This window comes from Belonocnema kinseyi, chromosome 1, assembly GCF_010883055.1.
Source record: "Belonocnema kinseyi isolate 2016_QV_RU_SX_M_011 chromosome 1, B_treatae_v1, whole genome shotgun sequence".
NCBI classification, from domain to species: domain Eukaryota; kingdom Metazoa; phylum Arthropoda; class Insecta; order Hymenoptera; family Cynipidae; genus Belonocnema; species Belonocnema kinseyi.
In genome coordinates this window covers 34,329,088-34,346,465 of record NC_046657.1, presented here as the reverse complement: position 1 = coordinate 34,346,465, position 17,378 = coordinate 34,329,088, and the positions used below count along the sequence as shown (strand labels likewise).

The 17,378-nt window shown below is 20.3% G+C and overlaps 1 protein-coding gene across 2 annotated transcripts in view; it reads right to left on the bottom strand.

Moving 5' to 3' along the window:
* LOC117173916 overlaps nt 1-17,378 on the bottom strand; it is a 45,725-nt gene that overhangs the window by 12,889 nt on the left and 15,458 nt on the right. For both annotated transcript variants that reach the window (XM_033362566.1, XM_033362572.1), the window contains exons 3-4: nt 13,589-13,699; nt 570-833 (exon numbers count right to left, since the gene is read on the bottom strand). In XM_033362566.1, coding sequence (XP_033218457.1) covers nt 570-833; nt 13,589-13,699 — 375 coding nt within the window. The remainder of the gene's footprint in view (nt 1-569; nt 834-13,588; nt 13,700-17,378) is intronic.

The window sequence follows — 17,378 nt, the reverse complement described above, 5'->3', positions numbered from 1 at the left end:
GATTGATGACAGTTCTTTTTTCCGAAAAATTCGTCCTTTCGCTTTTAAAAATCAACTATTTTGTTAAACATTAAATTATTTTGTTGAAAATTCCTCTTTTTGATTTTAAAATTAATGTTTTTAAGTAAAATTTTCAGTCTTAAAATTCAACAATTTTGTTAAAAATTTAATTATTCTATTAAAAATGTAATTAAAATAAAATATAAAATAAAAAAATATTAAATTTATTGATTGAACATTCGTCATTTTGTTAAAAAATTAATGCCTTTTTATAAAAATGTCATATTTTTTGGTTGAAATAACAAATATTACATTTTTTTTTGTTTCGCTATAAAAATATGAAAATTAAACTATGCCATTTTCTGTTAAATATTGATCTTTTCAAGTTTAAAAATTCAACTAGTCAGTCGAAAATTTCTATAATTTGTTTTTAAAAAAAACGGTCTTTTTTTAGAAAATTAATTTTCTCACCTGAAAAATATACTATGTAGTTAAAAATTAATCGTTTGTGTTGAAAATTTATATTTTTTCGTTGAAAATTTAACTATTTGAATGAAAATTATTCTCACCAATAATAAACCAGCCGAGCATGAAACAATTGATGAGAGTCTGAGTCGGCGACTGTCGTATCCGCTCCTCGTCTCTTTCCTCCGGACGTTGGCGCACCCTGGCTGAAAGATGAAGAAGTTGTTTGAAGACGCCAAATCCGCCTCCGACTAGCAAATAAACTGGAATGTATTCTCCCTGCGGACAGTCGTAGAGATAAAGGCCTCCCATCACCATCATGCAAATTGGAATCACTGTCGTTATTCCCAACAATATTGTGCATCCAACTAAAATGAGAGAGAGAGAGAGACACAAGCAATCATTCTTCAAGTTCGGCCTTTTATTTTTCGAATCAGTTCGAAAATTACGCAGGATGAGTACTCAAATTCTAGAAAAAAATCCAGGTTTTTCGGAGACAATTCCTATGTTTTTTTTCGAAACCAAAAATGAAATATTTAAGTAAGTGTTTAAATTTTTTTTAAATCATTTACTCAATTTTGCAATAAAAATTTATTTTTTTAAATTTTCTCAATATTTATATTCTTGTTCACATATTACGTAAACACTTTTACCTTCCCACATCCTAACTGCAGTTACGTAAAATTTTTTTGTATTAGTTTAAAAAACTTAATAGACGTTTTGTAAATAAAAACAGATTTTTAGTAACAATGCTATATTTTTTTAGTTACACACATTTTCAAATTATTTACAAGGAAAGAAGTATGAAAAGTTTTTTTTTATAATTATATAAATTTTATAATTTTCATGCGACAATTAGGAAAGAGTTTTAAATAATTGAGATGTGTCAAAAAAAGAATATAGAAGATTTAAAAAATATATATATATATTTATTTATTTTACAGGATTTGACAAATTATTAAACAATTTTAGCCTTTTCAAAAGATATTTAGGGCTTTTATAATTTCAGAAGAAATGATAAATATTCCATAAATTTTCGAAAATGCTTCTAAGGTTTAAAATATTTTAAAACTATGCAAAGCCTCTTAAATTCCTAAAAAAAAATTTTAATGAATCCAATTTTTCTTGAAATTTTGAAAAATCATTTAAAATGTAAAAAATTAAGCTCAGAATCTTCAAAAATTTTCTCACGAATTTGAAGAAAATTATAAAAGATTTTTGAATATTTCAGATTCTTCAATAAAAAATCTTGATTAAAAAAAAATATATATTTTACAGGATTTTACAAATTAATACGAAGTTCGAGCCCTTTTATAACGTCTGGCTTTCTTTTTGTTTTTTGAAACTTTCACATAAATCTGCATTTTTTAAAAATTTTCTGCAGCTTAAAAATCTTCTTTATTCTCCTTAAATCTTCGCAATATTTATAGAACTTTATGGTTTAATTTATTTTTTAATATTACCAAATTGAAACATTTTGCTTTAAAATCTTCTACTATTTCTCGAAATTTAAGGAAATATTTAACGTTTCAAAATCTTTTTGAATTTTCTCCTAAAGCTCATTTTTCAAATAAAAAAATCGAAAGAACTTGTTCTTGGAACCTAAAGAATTTATGTCAGTATCCTGAATTTTTAAAAAAGTCCTAAAATATCTTATAAATTTTCATTGTTTTTTAATCGTTTCAAAACTTCTACATATCTTTTAAATTTACTAAAATTTGTTTTAAAATTATGTATTGTGGCACGATGTTGCTTTTAAAACTTTCAAAGCTTTTTTTTTTTAATTTTATGAAATAATTTGAAACGTTTTGTAATCTTTTGTAATGAGCTCTTAGAAATTATACATACAAAATTGTTTGAAATTTTTCCATTAATCTAAACTATATTTTTTTTTTCCTTCTCTTGACGCCCTAAAAAATCAAGTTTACCTAAATTTAAATTAAATTCTGGAAAATGGAAATAATTGTCTTCAAATCTTTCATATTTTTTTTAAAAACAAATTTGAAATCTTTAAAATTTTTAATTATTATTTCAAAATGAAATATTAACTGCTTAAATTTTAATCTTGATTCAATTTAATGCTCTAAAAATAATATTAAGGTTATATCAATGAGTGATTTTACAAAATAAGAAGCATTAAACTACAATTCTCACTAAAACCTTTAAATAATTTTTAGTCAATACATTTTTTTAAATTTGAACCAGAAAATGTGAGTTTTGGTAAAATCAGTTGATAATTAATTAGTTATTTCACAACATAAAAAGCATTGCACAATTATTTTCATGAAAACATTCAGATGTTTACATTATATTTTCATTCAAATTTGAAAATACATTTCTCTACATTTAATTTATTAATAAGCTTTCTAACTAAATTTAAAAAAATTAAAATATGTATACATATTTAAAAAATTGAATTTAAATACTCATTTCACAATATCGGCAGCACCATAAAAAATTATATAATTGTAATACAACTATTTAAAAGAAAAAAAGAAACCTTTATTACGAAAATTTATAAATCATGAAAATATTATTATTATAACTAAAACGTGAAAATTAAAATTTCGTCAATGACTCAATTATGTAAAATTTATAATTAATATAGCTCCAATATTAAATAGTTAATAAATTTTGATTAGATAACATTAAAGTAAAAATACGGTATTATTTATTTTTAATCTAAAAATAACAAGTTTCTAAAAATTAAAACATTAATATAATAAATTTATTCAATTGTAATTTAAAATTTACATTTTAATTTATTAATTGTAATTTAATTGTTTTAATAAAAATTTTAATTATAATTTAATGACTCACTTATGTAAAATTTAAAATATAGTTATGTATAGTTATTTTTATTAAATCATTAATATAATTACAACATGAAAATAATAAATTGATTTAATTCTAATTTAGTTTATGATAACTTTATATTAAAATAATATTTTTCATTAAAATTTATATTATAATATTATTAAACTTAATGATTTTACAATATATCAATTAATTTAATATTCATTTAATATTATTTGAAAAAATTAGATTTTAACATAAACTTTCAAAATTATTTATGTAAAATTGAATAAACCACATTCTGGTGAAAAGTATCTTCAGTAATTTAATGTAACGAATGAAAAATTAGGAGAAACGAATTTAAATATTAATACATAATAATAATTCATTAAAAATAACAGCTGTTATTGAAAGTGAAAATGAAGACACAAACGCAAATAATTATCGGCGATCGATAAAAGTAGAAATCTAGTTTTTTATTTCGGTTAATTTTGTACGTTAAAGAAAGATGTCGCCATAGAATAAACGTGATTACATTCACCATTTTTATATATAAATAAATGAAATTCAACTATTTTGTAACAAATTTAAATATTTTCTTGAAAATTCCTCTTTTTGGTTTTAAAATGTCAGAAAATTCATCTTTCTTTGTTAAAAATTAACCTCTCTCTCTGTTGAAAAATTGTATTTTTTGGTTTGAATATATTTTTTTGTCTGACAATTCTTTTTGGTTTTAAAATGACTGTCTTTTAGCGAAAATTTAATATTTTTAAATTGAAACAAATGTTAAATATTTTGTTGAAAATTCATCTTTATCGGTTAAAAATTCAGCTTTCTCGATTAAAAGTTTATCTTTCTTCAGAGGAATTCGTCTTTTCTGTTTTAAAATTCCACTATTTAGTTAAAAATTTAATTACTTTATTGAAAAGTTGATTATTTTGTTGAAAATTTGTCTTTTTTGGTAGAAAATGAATTTTTCCAAGAGAAATTTTTTTATAAATTAAATTATAAATGAATTTTGGTTGCAAATTCGTCTGTGTCGATAAAAAACTCATGCTTCTTGGTGCAAATTTCATATATTTTCGTTTAAATATCAAATATTACATTTTTTGTGGGAAATTCATTTTTCATTGTCGATAATTCTACTTTCTTCCGAAAAATTCGTCTTTTCGCTACTTTATTTACCCATAAGAAATATTAAGATTCAAAATGTTTTTCGAGGAAAAGTAAATCAGTAGTGACATTAGCGAACAATTATAAAAAAAAACTTTTGTCTTTTTGGGTTAAAAATTTAATAATTTGGTAGAAAATTCATCTATTTTGTACAAAATTAAACTTTTTTGTAGAAACATTTGTTTTTATTGAAATTTTTAAAAAATATTGTTATTCTTAATAATATGGGGCATCGAAACAAAAAAATGGAAAAGGAATTATTCTTCAAGTTTAGCATTTTATCTTTCGAATCGCTTCGAAAATGACAAAGGATGAATACTCAAATTCTAGCAAAAAGTCCACGTTTTTTTTCGAAAAAATTCCAATTTTTTTCGAAACCAAAAATGGAATATTTAAGTATTTAAATTTTCAATATCATTTTGAATAACAAATGTTACATTTTTCGCTGAAAATTTATCTTTCTTCAAAAAAATTTGTTTTTCGCTTTTAAAATTCAACTATTTTGTGAAAAATTTATATATTTTAATAAAAAATCAGTGTTTTTAGTTTTAAAATTCATGTGTATAAATACAAATTTCATATTTTTTGTTTATAATATCAAATATTACATTTTTTGTTAAAAATTAACCTTTCTCTGTTGAAAAATCATATTTATTATTTAAAAAATCGTCTTTTAGAATTTAAAATTCCCCTAATTTGTTAAAAATATAATTATTCTGTTGAAAATTTGTCTTTTTTGGTTCGAATAACAAATGGTACATTTTTTGTTAAAAATTCATCTTTCTCTTTTGAAAATTCAACTTTTTCGGTTGAAGATTTAACTTTCTTCATAAAAATTTATCCTATTCGTTTTTAAAATTCAACCATTTTGTGAAAAATTTAAATATTTTGATAAAAAATCAGTGTTTTCAGTTTTTAAATTCATGTGTATTAATACAAATTTCATATTTTTTGTTTACAATATCAAATATTACATTTTTTGTTAAAAATTAACCTTTCTCTGTTGAAAAATCAAATTTATTATTTAAAAAATCGTCTTTTAGATTTTAAAATTCCACTACTTAACCAATCTTAGATTTTTTGTTGAAAATTCATCTTTCTTTGTTGCAAACACAACTTTTCTGTTAAAAATTTAACTTTCTTCAGAGAAATTCGTCGTTTGCTTTTAAAATTGAACTATTTTGTTACAAATTTAATTATTTTGTTGAAAGATCTTCTTTTTGGTTTTAAAATCAATGTTTTTTAGTAAAAATTTCCTAGTTTTTAATAGAAATAACAATTTTTTTTCTAATTCATCTTTCTTTGTTGAAAAAAGCAAATTTTTCGGTTGAATTTTAAAAACAAAAAGACGATTTTTTAACAAAATATTTAAATTTTTCACAAAATGGTGGAATTTTAAAAGCGAAGACGAATGTTTCTAAAGAAAGTAAAATTTTCGACGAAAAGTGTAACATTGCACATTATAAACAAAAATATGAAATTTAAAAACGAAAAAATACATTTTAATAAAAAAAGTTAGTCTTTTTATTTTTAAAATTAATGTGTTTTAATAGAAATTTGATATTTTTTGGTTTTAATATCAAATATTACTTTTTTTTTGTTAAAAAATTCATCTTTCTTTGTTAAAAATTAACCTTTCTCTGTTGAAAAATCAACTTTATTATTTAAAAAATCGTCTTTTAGGTTTTAAAATTTCACTACTTTGTTAAAAATTTAATTATTTAGTTAAAAATGGTCTTTTTTTATTGGAAATTAATTTTTTAGGTTAAAAATATATCTTTCTTCCTTAAAAATTAACCTTTCTCTGATGAAAATTCAACTTTAATTTAAAAATATCGTCTTTTCGGTTTTAAAATCCCACAATTCGTCTTCTTGGTTCGTGTCTTTTTGTAAAAAAGATTTTAGTTTTTAAACTTTTTAAGTAAAAAGGTTGAAAAATCAAAAATTAATTTAAAAAATTAAACATTGAAAAAATGAAAACCATTAGTGAAACTAGCGAACAATTATTTTTTAAACAAATTTTCTTTTTGGCTTGAAAATTTAATAATTTGGTAGAATATTCACCTTTTTGTACAAAAATTAAACTGTTTTGCAGAAAATTATTATTTTTTTAATGGAAAATTAATATTATTAAATGAAAATTTAACTGTGCCATTTTTGTTAAATATTGTTATTCCCAATAATATTGTGAATCTGAATAAAAACAGAGAAAAGGAATTATTCTTCAAGTTCGGGCTTTTATTTTTCGAATCGGTTCGAAAATTACGCAGGATGAGTACTTTGATTGAATATTTAAGCATTTGAATTTTCAATATCATTTTGAATTCATTTTTCGCTTTTAAAATTCAACTATTTTGTAAAAAATTTTAATATTTTGATGAAAAATCGTGTTTTTCGATTTAAAATTCAAGTGTTTTAATACAAATTTCATATTTTTTGTTAAAAATTAACCTTTCCATTTGAAAATTCAACTGCATTAAAAATAAAATCGTTTTTTCGACTTTGAAATTCGACTAATTTGTTAAAAATTTAATTATTCTGTTGAAAATTGGTTTTTTTTCGTTTAAATATATATTTTTGATTCTTAATACAAAATCAATTCGACTTTTCGTCTTAAGATTTATGTATTTTGGTGCAAATTTCATGTTTTTAAATTGAAACAAGAATTATTACATTTTTTGTTAAAAAATTCATCTTTCTTTTTTCAAAATTAATTTTTTTGTTTGATAATTCGTCTTTTTGGTTTCAAAATTCATGTCTTGGTAAAAATGTCATATTTTTTGTTTATAATATAAAATAATACATTTTTTGTTAAAAATTCATCATTCTCTGTGAAAATCCAAATTTATTTTAAAAAATTGTCTTTTAGGTTTAAAAATTCCACTAGTTTGTTAAAAATTTAATTGTTCTTTTCAAAAATTTTTTTTTGTGAAAATTGCATATTTTTAAATGAAAACAAAAATCAACTTTATTATTTAAAAAATCGTCTTTTAGATTTTAAAATTCCACTACTTTGTTAAAAATTTAATTATTTTCTTAAAAAATTATCTTTTTTGATCCGAATATATTTTTTGGCTGACAATTCGTCTTTTTGGTTTTAAAAATAATTTTTTTTTTTCATCAATTTCATATTTTTTGTTGAAATAAGAAATGTTAGATTTTTTGTTAAAAACTCAACTTTTATCTGTTAAAAATTTAACTTGCTTTAAAAAAATCGTCTTTTTACTTTCAAAATTTAACCATTTTGTGAAAAATTCAAATATTTTGTTGAAAAATCGTCTTTTTGGTTTTAAAATTCATGTGTTTTTAAAAGAAATTTGATATTTTTTTGTTTTAATATCAAACATAACAATTTTTGTTAAAATTCATCTTTATTTGTTAAAGAATTTAATTATTATTATGTTGAAAAATAATCTTTTTCGGTTCGAATATATTTTTTTGGTTGTCAAGTCGACTTTTTGGTTTTAAAATTCATGTTTTTTGGTGCACATTTCATGTTGTTAAATTGAAACAACAAATGCTACATTTTTTGTTGAAAATTATTCTTTCTCTGCTGAAAAATCAACTTTATTATTTAAAAAATCATCTTGTAGATTTTATAATCCATTTTTTTGGCTTACAATTCGTCTTTTTGGTTTTAAAAATCATCTTTTTTGGGATAAATTTCATATTTTTAATTGAAATAAGAAATGCTACATTTTTTTTTAAAAATCCATCTTTGTTTGTTGAAAACTCAGCTTTTACTGTTTAAAACTTAACTATCCTCAGAAAAATTATTCGTCTTCGCTTTTGAAATACAACCATTTTGTAAAAAATTTTAATATTTTGTTGAAAAATCGTCTTTTTAGTTTTAAAATTAATGTGTTTTAAAAGAAATTTGATGTTTTTTGGATATAATATCAAATAATACTTTTTTTTTTTGTTAAAAAATTCATCTTTCTTTGTTAAAAATTAACCTTTCTCTGTTGAAAAATCAACTTTATTTTTTTTTAAATCGTCTTTTAGATTTTAAAATTCCACTACGTTGTTAAAAATATAATTATTCTGTTCAAAATTGGTCTTTTTTGGTTCGAATATATTTTTTCGTCTGACAATTCTTTTTGGTTTTAAAATTAATGACTTGCAGCGAAAATGTCATATTTTTAAATTGAAACAACAAATGTTGAATTTTTTGTTGAAAATTCACCTTTCTCTGTTGAAAATTCAACTCTCTCGGTTGAAAGTTTAACTTTCTTCAGAGAAATTCGTCTTTTCACTTTTAAAATTTAACTATTTAGTTAAAAATTTGTACTTTTTGGTAGAAAAATAATTTTTGTTGTTGAAAATTCGTCTCTGTCGTTTCAAAACTCATGTATCTTGGTGAAAATTTTATATTTTTTCGTTTAAATATCAAATAATACAATTTTTTATTAAAAATTCATCTCTCATTGTTGATAATTCTAATTTCTCCCGAAAAATTGTCTTTTCGCTTTTAAAATTCAACTATTTTGTTAAAAATTGAATTATTTTGTTGAAAATTAAATTATTTTGTTGAAAATTCGTCTTTTTGGTTTTAAAATTCATGTATTTTATTACAAACTTCGTATTTTTTGGTTGAAATAATAAATATGATGTTCTTTGTCGAAAATTTAACTGTTTTCCAAAAAAATTTGTTTTTTTTCTCGAATTTAAAATTCAAATATTTTGTTAAAAATTTAATTATTTTGTTGAAAATTTGTCTTTTTTGGTTCTACTATATTTCTTTTGGCTGACAATTCGTCCTTTTGGTTTTAAAAATCATCTTTTTTGGTATAAATTTCATATTTTCAATTAAAATAAGAAATGTTACATTTTTTGTTGAAAATTCATCTTTCTTTGTTTGAAAACTCAACTTTGTCTGTTGAAAATTCAAGTTTTTAAAAAAATTCTATTTTAGATTTTAAAATTTCACTACTTTCATATTTTTTCGTTTAAATATCAAATATTACATTTTCTGTTAAAAACTCATCTTTTATTATTGATAATTCTACTTTCTTCCGAAAAATTCGTCTTTTAGATTTTAAAATTGTAGTATTTTGTAAAAAATTTAAATATCTGGTTGAAAATGTAATTATTGAGTTAAAAATGTTTTTATTTTTTGCTGTAAATTAATTTTTTTGGTTAAAAATTCGTCTTTTTGGTTTAAAAATTCATGTATTGGTGAAAATTTCATATTTTTGGTTATATTATCACATATTACATTTTTTGTTACAAATATATCTTTCTTTGTGAAAAATTAACCTTTCTCTGATGAAAATTCAACTTTGTCTTAAAAATATCGTCTTTTCGTTTTTAAAATTCCAATAATTGGTTGAAAACTAAATTAGTTTGTTGAAAATTTGCCTTTTTTGGTTCGAATATATTTTTTTGGTTGACAATTACTCTTTTTGTATTTAAATTTCGTGTCTGTTGGTAAAAAAGATTTTAAGTTTTTAGGTAAAAAGCTTTTAAAATCAAAAATTAATTTAAAAAATTAAAATCCGTAGTGACAGTAGCGAACAATTATAAAAAAACTAATGTCTTTTGGCTTGAAAATTTAATTATTTGGAAGAAAATTCACCTCCTTTGTACAAAATTAAACAGTTTTGTAGAAAATTATTTTTTTTGTATTGAAAATTAATCCTCTTAAATGAAAATTTAACTAAGCCATTTTTGTTAAATATTGCTATTCCCAATAATATTATGAATCGAATTTTCAAACAAAAAAGATTTTTTTTTAAATACTTCAATTTTTCTCTACAAATATGAATTTTCAAATAGTCCAATTTTGAACCAAAAAAATTTAAGCAAAGAGTTGCATTTTCAACAAAATATTTCAACTTTAATACCCAACAGAATATTTTTTTTAGAATACAATTAAATTTTCAACACAAAAAGTGGAATTTTGCACAAAAGGGTGAATTTTCAAGAAAAACTTAATACATAGTTAATATTATAACAAAAAAAGAACGAATTTTTAACAGAACATTTAAATTTTTAACATCTAAAAAGGATTATTTTCGACCAAAAAGATGACTTTTTAAAAAAAAAACACCAAAATTTTCAAATAAATAGTTGAATTTTCAATAAAAATATGAGATTTCTGCCAAAAGAGACAAATTTAAAAACTTAAGAAAGGAATTTAAAAAGAAAATTAATTTCCTACCAAAAAAGACAATTTTTCAAAAAAATCCATGAAATTTCTAACAATTAGTTGAATTTTTAACTAAAAAATATATATATTTACAACCAAAAAAGGAAAAGTTACAAATCTTCAAAGAAGATGAATTTTTAATTAAAATAATAAATTTTCCAAATAAAAAAAATATATTTTCGACAAATAAAGATTTTTCTCTAAAGCAGTGGAATTTGCAACAATAAAGTCAATTTTGAACTAAGCAGTTGAAACAAAATACAGAAATTTTAAAATAAATAATTGAATTTTTAACTAAAAAAAAATTTTAATTTTCAACCATGAAAGATAAAAAAAAATGAATTTTCAAACCAAAAAATAAAATTTCAACAAATAGAGATTTTTCAGACAATAAAGTAAAAAAAGTTGATGCAAATTGTTAATGTTTTAAGACAAAAGAAATTTTTTCTGTAAATAGTTGTATTTTCAACAAAAACGTTACTTTTATACGGAAAAATACGAATTTTCAAACAAAAAGTTCAATTTTCAAAAAAGAAAGAAAAAGAAAAAAAATAACAACAAAAACAGAAAAAGTTAAATTTTCAGTAAAAAAATGTAAGCATTAAAAAACGGATTTACAACAAAGTAGAACAATTTTCAAACAAAAGTATGATTTTTCCGTCAGGAAATAAAAAAAAGTTTGTCAAAATTGTTGAAATTTTAAGCCAAACGAACAATATCATATAAAGCAGTTGAATTTTCAATAAAAACATTAATTTATACCAGAATAGGTTAATTTTTAAACAAAAAGAATGACTTTTTAACAAAATAGTTCAATTTTAAACTGAAAAAAGATTCATTTTTAAACAAAAAGATTAATTAAGTACCAAGAAATACAAATTTTTAACTAAAAAAGATGAATTTTTAAACAAAAAATTAATTTACTACCAAAAAGACGAATTTTCAATAAAATCCAGGAATTCTCAAAGAGAAAGTTAAATTTTCAACAACAAAAAATATGAATTTTTAATCGAAAAGATTAATTCACTAATAAAAAGACAAATTTTTAATGAAATTCAAAAATTCTGAACAAAAAAGTTGAATTTTCAAGTAAAAAATATTAATTTTTAAACAAAAAGATTAATTTAGTACCAAAAATACAATTTTTTAAATTAAAATTTAAGAATACTGAAGCAAAAACTTTGATTTTAAATTCAAAAAGATGAATTTTTAAACAGAAAGTTGAATTTTCAAACCAAAAGATTAATCTACTACCAAAAGGACAAATTTTCAATAAAATCCAGGAATTCTCAAAGAAAAAGATGAATTTTTCAGAATGAATTAATTTTTTTTTAATTTTTAAGAAAGTAGTTCAACTTTAAAATCTAGTTTTTAAATTTCTAATCAAAAAGATGAATTTTCAATCCAAAATATTCATTTTCTACCAAAAAAAAAAAACAACAAATTTTTAAGAAACTTCAAGAATTCTGAACCAAAAAGTTGAATTTTCAACTAAAAAAAAGAATTAGAAAAAAAAGATTAATTTACCACAAAAGAAAAAGATTAAAAAAAAAAATAAAAAATTCACAACCAAAAAGTTTAATTTTAAACTAAAAAAGATTAATTTTTAAACAAACAATATTAATTTATTGCAAAAAACACGAATTTTTAAATAAATTCAAAAATTCTCAACTAAAAAGTTTAATTTTTAAGAAAGACATTTTTTTTTAATTTTTAAAAAAGTAGTTCAACTTTAAAATCTAGTTATTAAATTTCTAACCAAAAAGATGAATTTTTAATAAAAAATATAAATTTTCTACTGAAAAAAACAACAAATTTTTGACAAACTTCAAGAATTCTGAACCAAAAAGTTGAATTTTCAGCTAAAAAAAAAAGAATTTTCAAAAAAAAAAAATTAATTTACTACAAAAGAAAAAAAAGGTTTTTAATAAAGTCAAAAATTTACAACCAAAAAGTTTAATTTTAAACTAAAAAAGATTAATTATTAAACAAAAAATATTAATTTATTGCAAAAAATACGAATCTTTAAATGAACTCAAAAGTTCTCAACCAAAAAGTTTAATTTTTAAAAAAGGCATTTTTTTAATGTTTAAAAAAGTAGTTCAACTTTAAAATTTAGTCGTCAAATCTTTAACCCAAACGATTAACTTTTAAACATAAAGATGAATTTTCAACTAAAAAATATGAATTTTGAAACAAAAAGATTAATTTACTAATAAAAGAGACAAATTTTTAATAAAATTCAAGAATTCTGAACTAAAAGGTTTAATTTTTGATTAAAAAAGATGAATTTTTAAACAAAATGATTAACTTACTACCAAAAAGACGTATTTAAACAAAAAATAAAGCCTAGTTATTAAATTTGTAAACAAAAAGATGAATTTTCAATCAAAATGATTAATTTTCTACCGAAAAAACAACAAATTATTAAAACACTTCAAGAATTCTGAACCAAAAAGTTTAATTTTTGAGACTAAAAAAAGATGATTTTTTAAACAAAAATATTAATTTACTAATAAAAAGGTCGAATTTTTTATAAAATTTAAAAATTCTCAACCAAAAAATTTAATTTATAAGAAAAAAAGACATTTATTTTTGATTTAGAAAGTAGTTCAACTTTAAAATCTAGTTATTAAATTTTTAACCAAAAAGATGAATTTTGAAAGAAAAAGTGAAATTTTCAACCAAAAAAATATGAATTTTTAATCAAAAAGATTAATTCACTAATAAAAAGACAAATTTTTAATAAAATTCAAGAATTCTGAACAAAAAAAGTTGAATTTTCAAGAAAAAAAAAAACATTTTTAAACAAAAAGGTTAATTTTCCACCCAAAAAATTCATAACTCGGAAAAATTCTAAAAACTTTATCATGTGTACTTTTATAGACGCTCCCGAATGAGTATTTAGCCTAAATATGGTAGAATTCAATGGAATAAGAATTAAAATCTACACAATTCTCTTAAATTAATTTAAATTAATTTTCCGTTCATTTAAATACTGACTTGTGCCCAGCAGAAGCATGATGATGTTTTTCAAGAATTCGAAAATTCCTTTTGATGCCTTGTGTGCCTCCCTCATTCGTCCAAATAGCGAATCGTAAGAAGGAGGAGGTGCTGAAATATTTAATTATTTAATTAACCAAAAACGCAATGCAAAAAAAGGTCAAAAAATAGGAAATATGGTTTTTTTTCGAAAAATGGGGGAAAGATTAGAAATTTATTTTTACATTTAGAAAAGGCAAAAGAAATTTAGAAGCTTTTTAAAATTTGTGAAAGGTTTCAAAGAAAGAGGGTGGCCATTTTAATCGAAGAAAAAAATTCCGTAAAGAATAAAGTAAAAATTAAAGCACTCAAAGAATTTTAAATGAATGTTATAATATTTAAAATTGAATTTTAAAAGCTTTTTAATTAAAAAATGTTATATTCGGATAATCAATAATTGCGCGTATTTTAAGCAATTTTGAGCAAGAAACATTAAAAATTGACCGCAGTTTAATTTAAAACAAAATGTAAATTTTTGCAGATTTTAAATAAAAAATTTAGAAGCTTTTCAAGAATTTTAAAAGGGTTCAAAAGAATAAAAACATTTTCGTAAGATTTCTAGGAAATTTGAAAATTATTTTTTATCTCAAAAGAATATTTTCAAAGATTTTAAAAGATTTCGACAATTGCCAAAAAAGAATCTGGAAGATTTTAAGGAAATCTTTTTAAATTTGCAGGATTTTCTAAAAATGGTAGAATAAATTCGATTAATTTTGAAAGATTTACCTTTTGACAATTTTGGAAATCTGTTAAAATCTTTTTAAATATTATCTGAAAATTATTATTTAAAGTCAAAAATCATTTTCGAAATTCCTAGGAGTCTTAGGAGAATATTTTTTATTCTTTTGAATTATTTTCTGATCTGGAAATTTTAAAATTTTTAACGAATTTAAAATCACTTGTTGATCAATTTTTAATACTTAAAGTACAGATCCATTTTAAAAATAATTTATTTATTTATCCTCACTTTTGATCAAATAAAAATGTTTTTTATCCCAAATTATTAACTTCAAACACTTTTAACTTTCCATTGTTTAATTCTTCAAGACTGCATTTTGAAATACTTTGAATTAAAAATTTACGCCTAAAAATAAAAAATGGAAAATTTTTGAAGTACAATATTTTAAAATTACGCATTTGAAACTAAATAATATCATAATAGAAAAAGATAATTCAAATAATTATTTTTAAAAATGTTTTAAAAAATTTTTTAAATGTTAAAACTTGTTTAAGAACAATAGAAAAATTTTAAATGATTTATTTAAAAAAATAAATTTTAAGAGAATATTTTAAAATATTCCCCAACATATCAAAAGATTGAAAAGAAATGGTGAAAAACGAATCTGGAAAATTTTAAAGCAATTTTATTAATCTATCAAAAACATTTTTTTAAATAATTTTAAAAGATATTTAGAAGTTTTAAAAGTTCTAAAAGCTTTTTAACAATTTTGATAGGTTTCAAGAGAATAACAATTTTCTTTAAAAAGTTTGTAAAAAAATTTCTAATGATTTCTTAATTTGAAAAATGAATTTTGAGAGAAAAGTGAAAAAGATTTCAAAATACTGAAAATGATTTCCTAAAATTTGTAAACTGTTTTTAGAAAGAAATCGTGTATTCAAGAGAACAAGGATATTTTCTTGAGGTTCCTAGCAAAATTAAAAATGATTTTTTATTCAAAAAAATTAAATTCAAGAGAAAATTGAAAAAGATTTCAAAAATTTTCAAAAACGAATCTGTAATTTTATAGGGCCCATTTGTTTTTTATTTTGCAGGAAAAAAATATATATTAGGAAAAATTTGCAGAAAAAATGATAAATTTTGGTAAAAAATCCAAAAATAATTTTAAAATATTACAATAAATTTAAATGAAAATGTTGATTTTTGTAGATTTCTAACAAAAAATTTAGAATCTTTTAAATAATTTTGAAATGTTTTAAAATAATAAAAAAAATGTGTAACGTTCCTCAAAAAAATTGAATTGATTTTTGTTAAATTAATTTAAAAAAATATTTAAACATATTTTTAAAAAATTCTGAAAAGATTTTCAAAATTGACGAAAAAGAATCTTCAATATTTCAAAGCAGTTTGTTTAAAACTGCAAGATTTATAAAAACTTGGAATCATTTTGAATGATATTGAAAATATATCTTAATAACTTTTAAATAACTTTAAATAAAAAATAACTTTTAATTCTTCGATTCTTATTCGAAAACTTTGAAAATATTTTGAAATATTTTCAAATATTTTTTTATATACTCATTAATAAGATTTTTCAAAATAAAAACCATTCAAGATTTCCTGAGAATCTTAAGAAGAATTTCTTCATTCTCTTAAAACCTTTGAAAATTCTTAAAAGTTTCTTATTTGTTTGGATTGAATTTTTGCAAATATCTACGCAAAATTAAAAAAATTGCATTAGAATCTTCCTGATTGATTTTTGACAATTTTGCAAATATTTTTAAATGTTTTGAAATCTTTTTAAATACTCTCTTAAAATTAATTTTTCAAAATAAAAAATCGACAACTTAGGAAATCTTTTTAGAAAATTTTACAATAATTTTCTTCAAGTTCATTCTTCAAAATATTTTCTGTAAATCAATTGTTTAAAATAAAAACCATTATACATTTTTCGAAGAATTTTACCAATTTTTTTTAAATATTACAAAACCTTTCAAAATCCTTAAAAAATGCTAATTTCTTTGCCAGAAATCTTCAAAAATCTACATTATGTTTTAAATTTGTTGAAATATTCTGAATCTGTTGATTGTTTTCAAGATTTTTTCAAACATCTCCAAGTCTCTCTTATTTATTTTTTCCTATCATTTTTTCTAAATCCTAAAAAATAAAAAAATTTTCTTTAAAATTTTTAGATTCATTTCTTATAATTTTAAACAATATTCAATATTTTCTTTAAATTAATGTTTCAAAATGAAAAAAAAACTTTTTTAATTATCCTATGAATTTAAAAAGAAAATTTTTATTCTTTTGAAAACTTTCAAAATTGTTTTTGAATTTCTTAATGTCTCAATTTTTTTGCATTTTTCTTTAATTTTTTTAAAATTTTGTTTAAATGATGTTTAAAAAAATCGCTTAAAAAATTTCCAGATTCTTTTTCGACATTTTTTGGAAATCGCCTAAAATTTGTTTTAAATCCTGCAAAATAATTAAATGTCCTCTAAAATCTTTCAGGTTCGTATTTGACAATTTTGGAAATATTTTTGAATTTTTTCAATTTTCCCTTAAAATTAGTTTAAAAAAAATATAAAATCATAAAAAAAGTTCCGAGAAACCTTACCAATTTCTACCAGAAACGTAAGGAAATCAAAATTTTGTTTTAAACTTTCTGAAATCTTTTCAAATTTTAAATTATTTTCGAGATTTTTTAAAAACTTCTAAATATCTTTTAAAATGATTTCCAATTTTTATAAATCACGTAAATTTAAACAATTTTTTTTAATTCTTCCACATTCTTTCCCGACAGTTTTGTAAGTATTTTCTTAATATAAATTTTCAAAATAAAAAATCATTTCAAATTTTCTGAAAAATCTGATACATTTTTTTACATTCCAAAGTTCTGAAAAAAGATTCTATTTTTTTTATTACAAATATACGAAATATAAGATTTAAAAAAATGTTTAATCATTTTTTTAAACCTTTCTAACTTCTGAAAAATTATAATTTTGATTTTTGTTACAAATCGGGACTGGAAAATTCCGAAAAATAAAATTCCGGACACTGCAAAATTTCTAA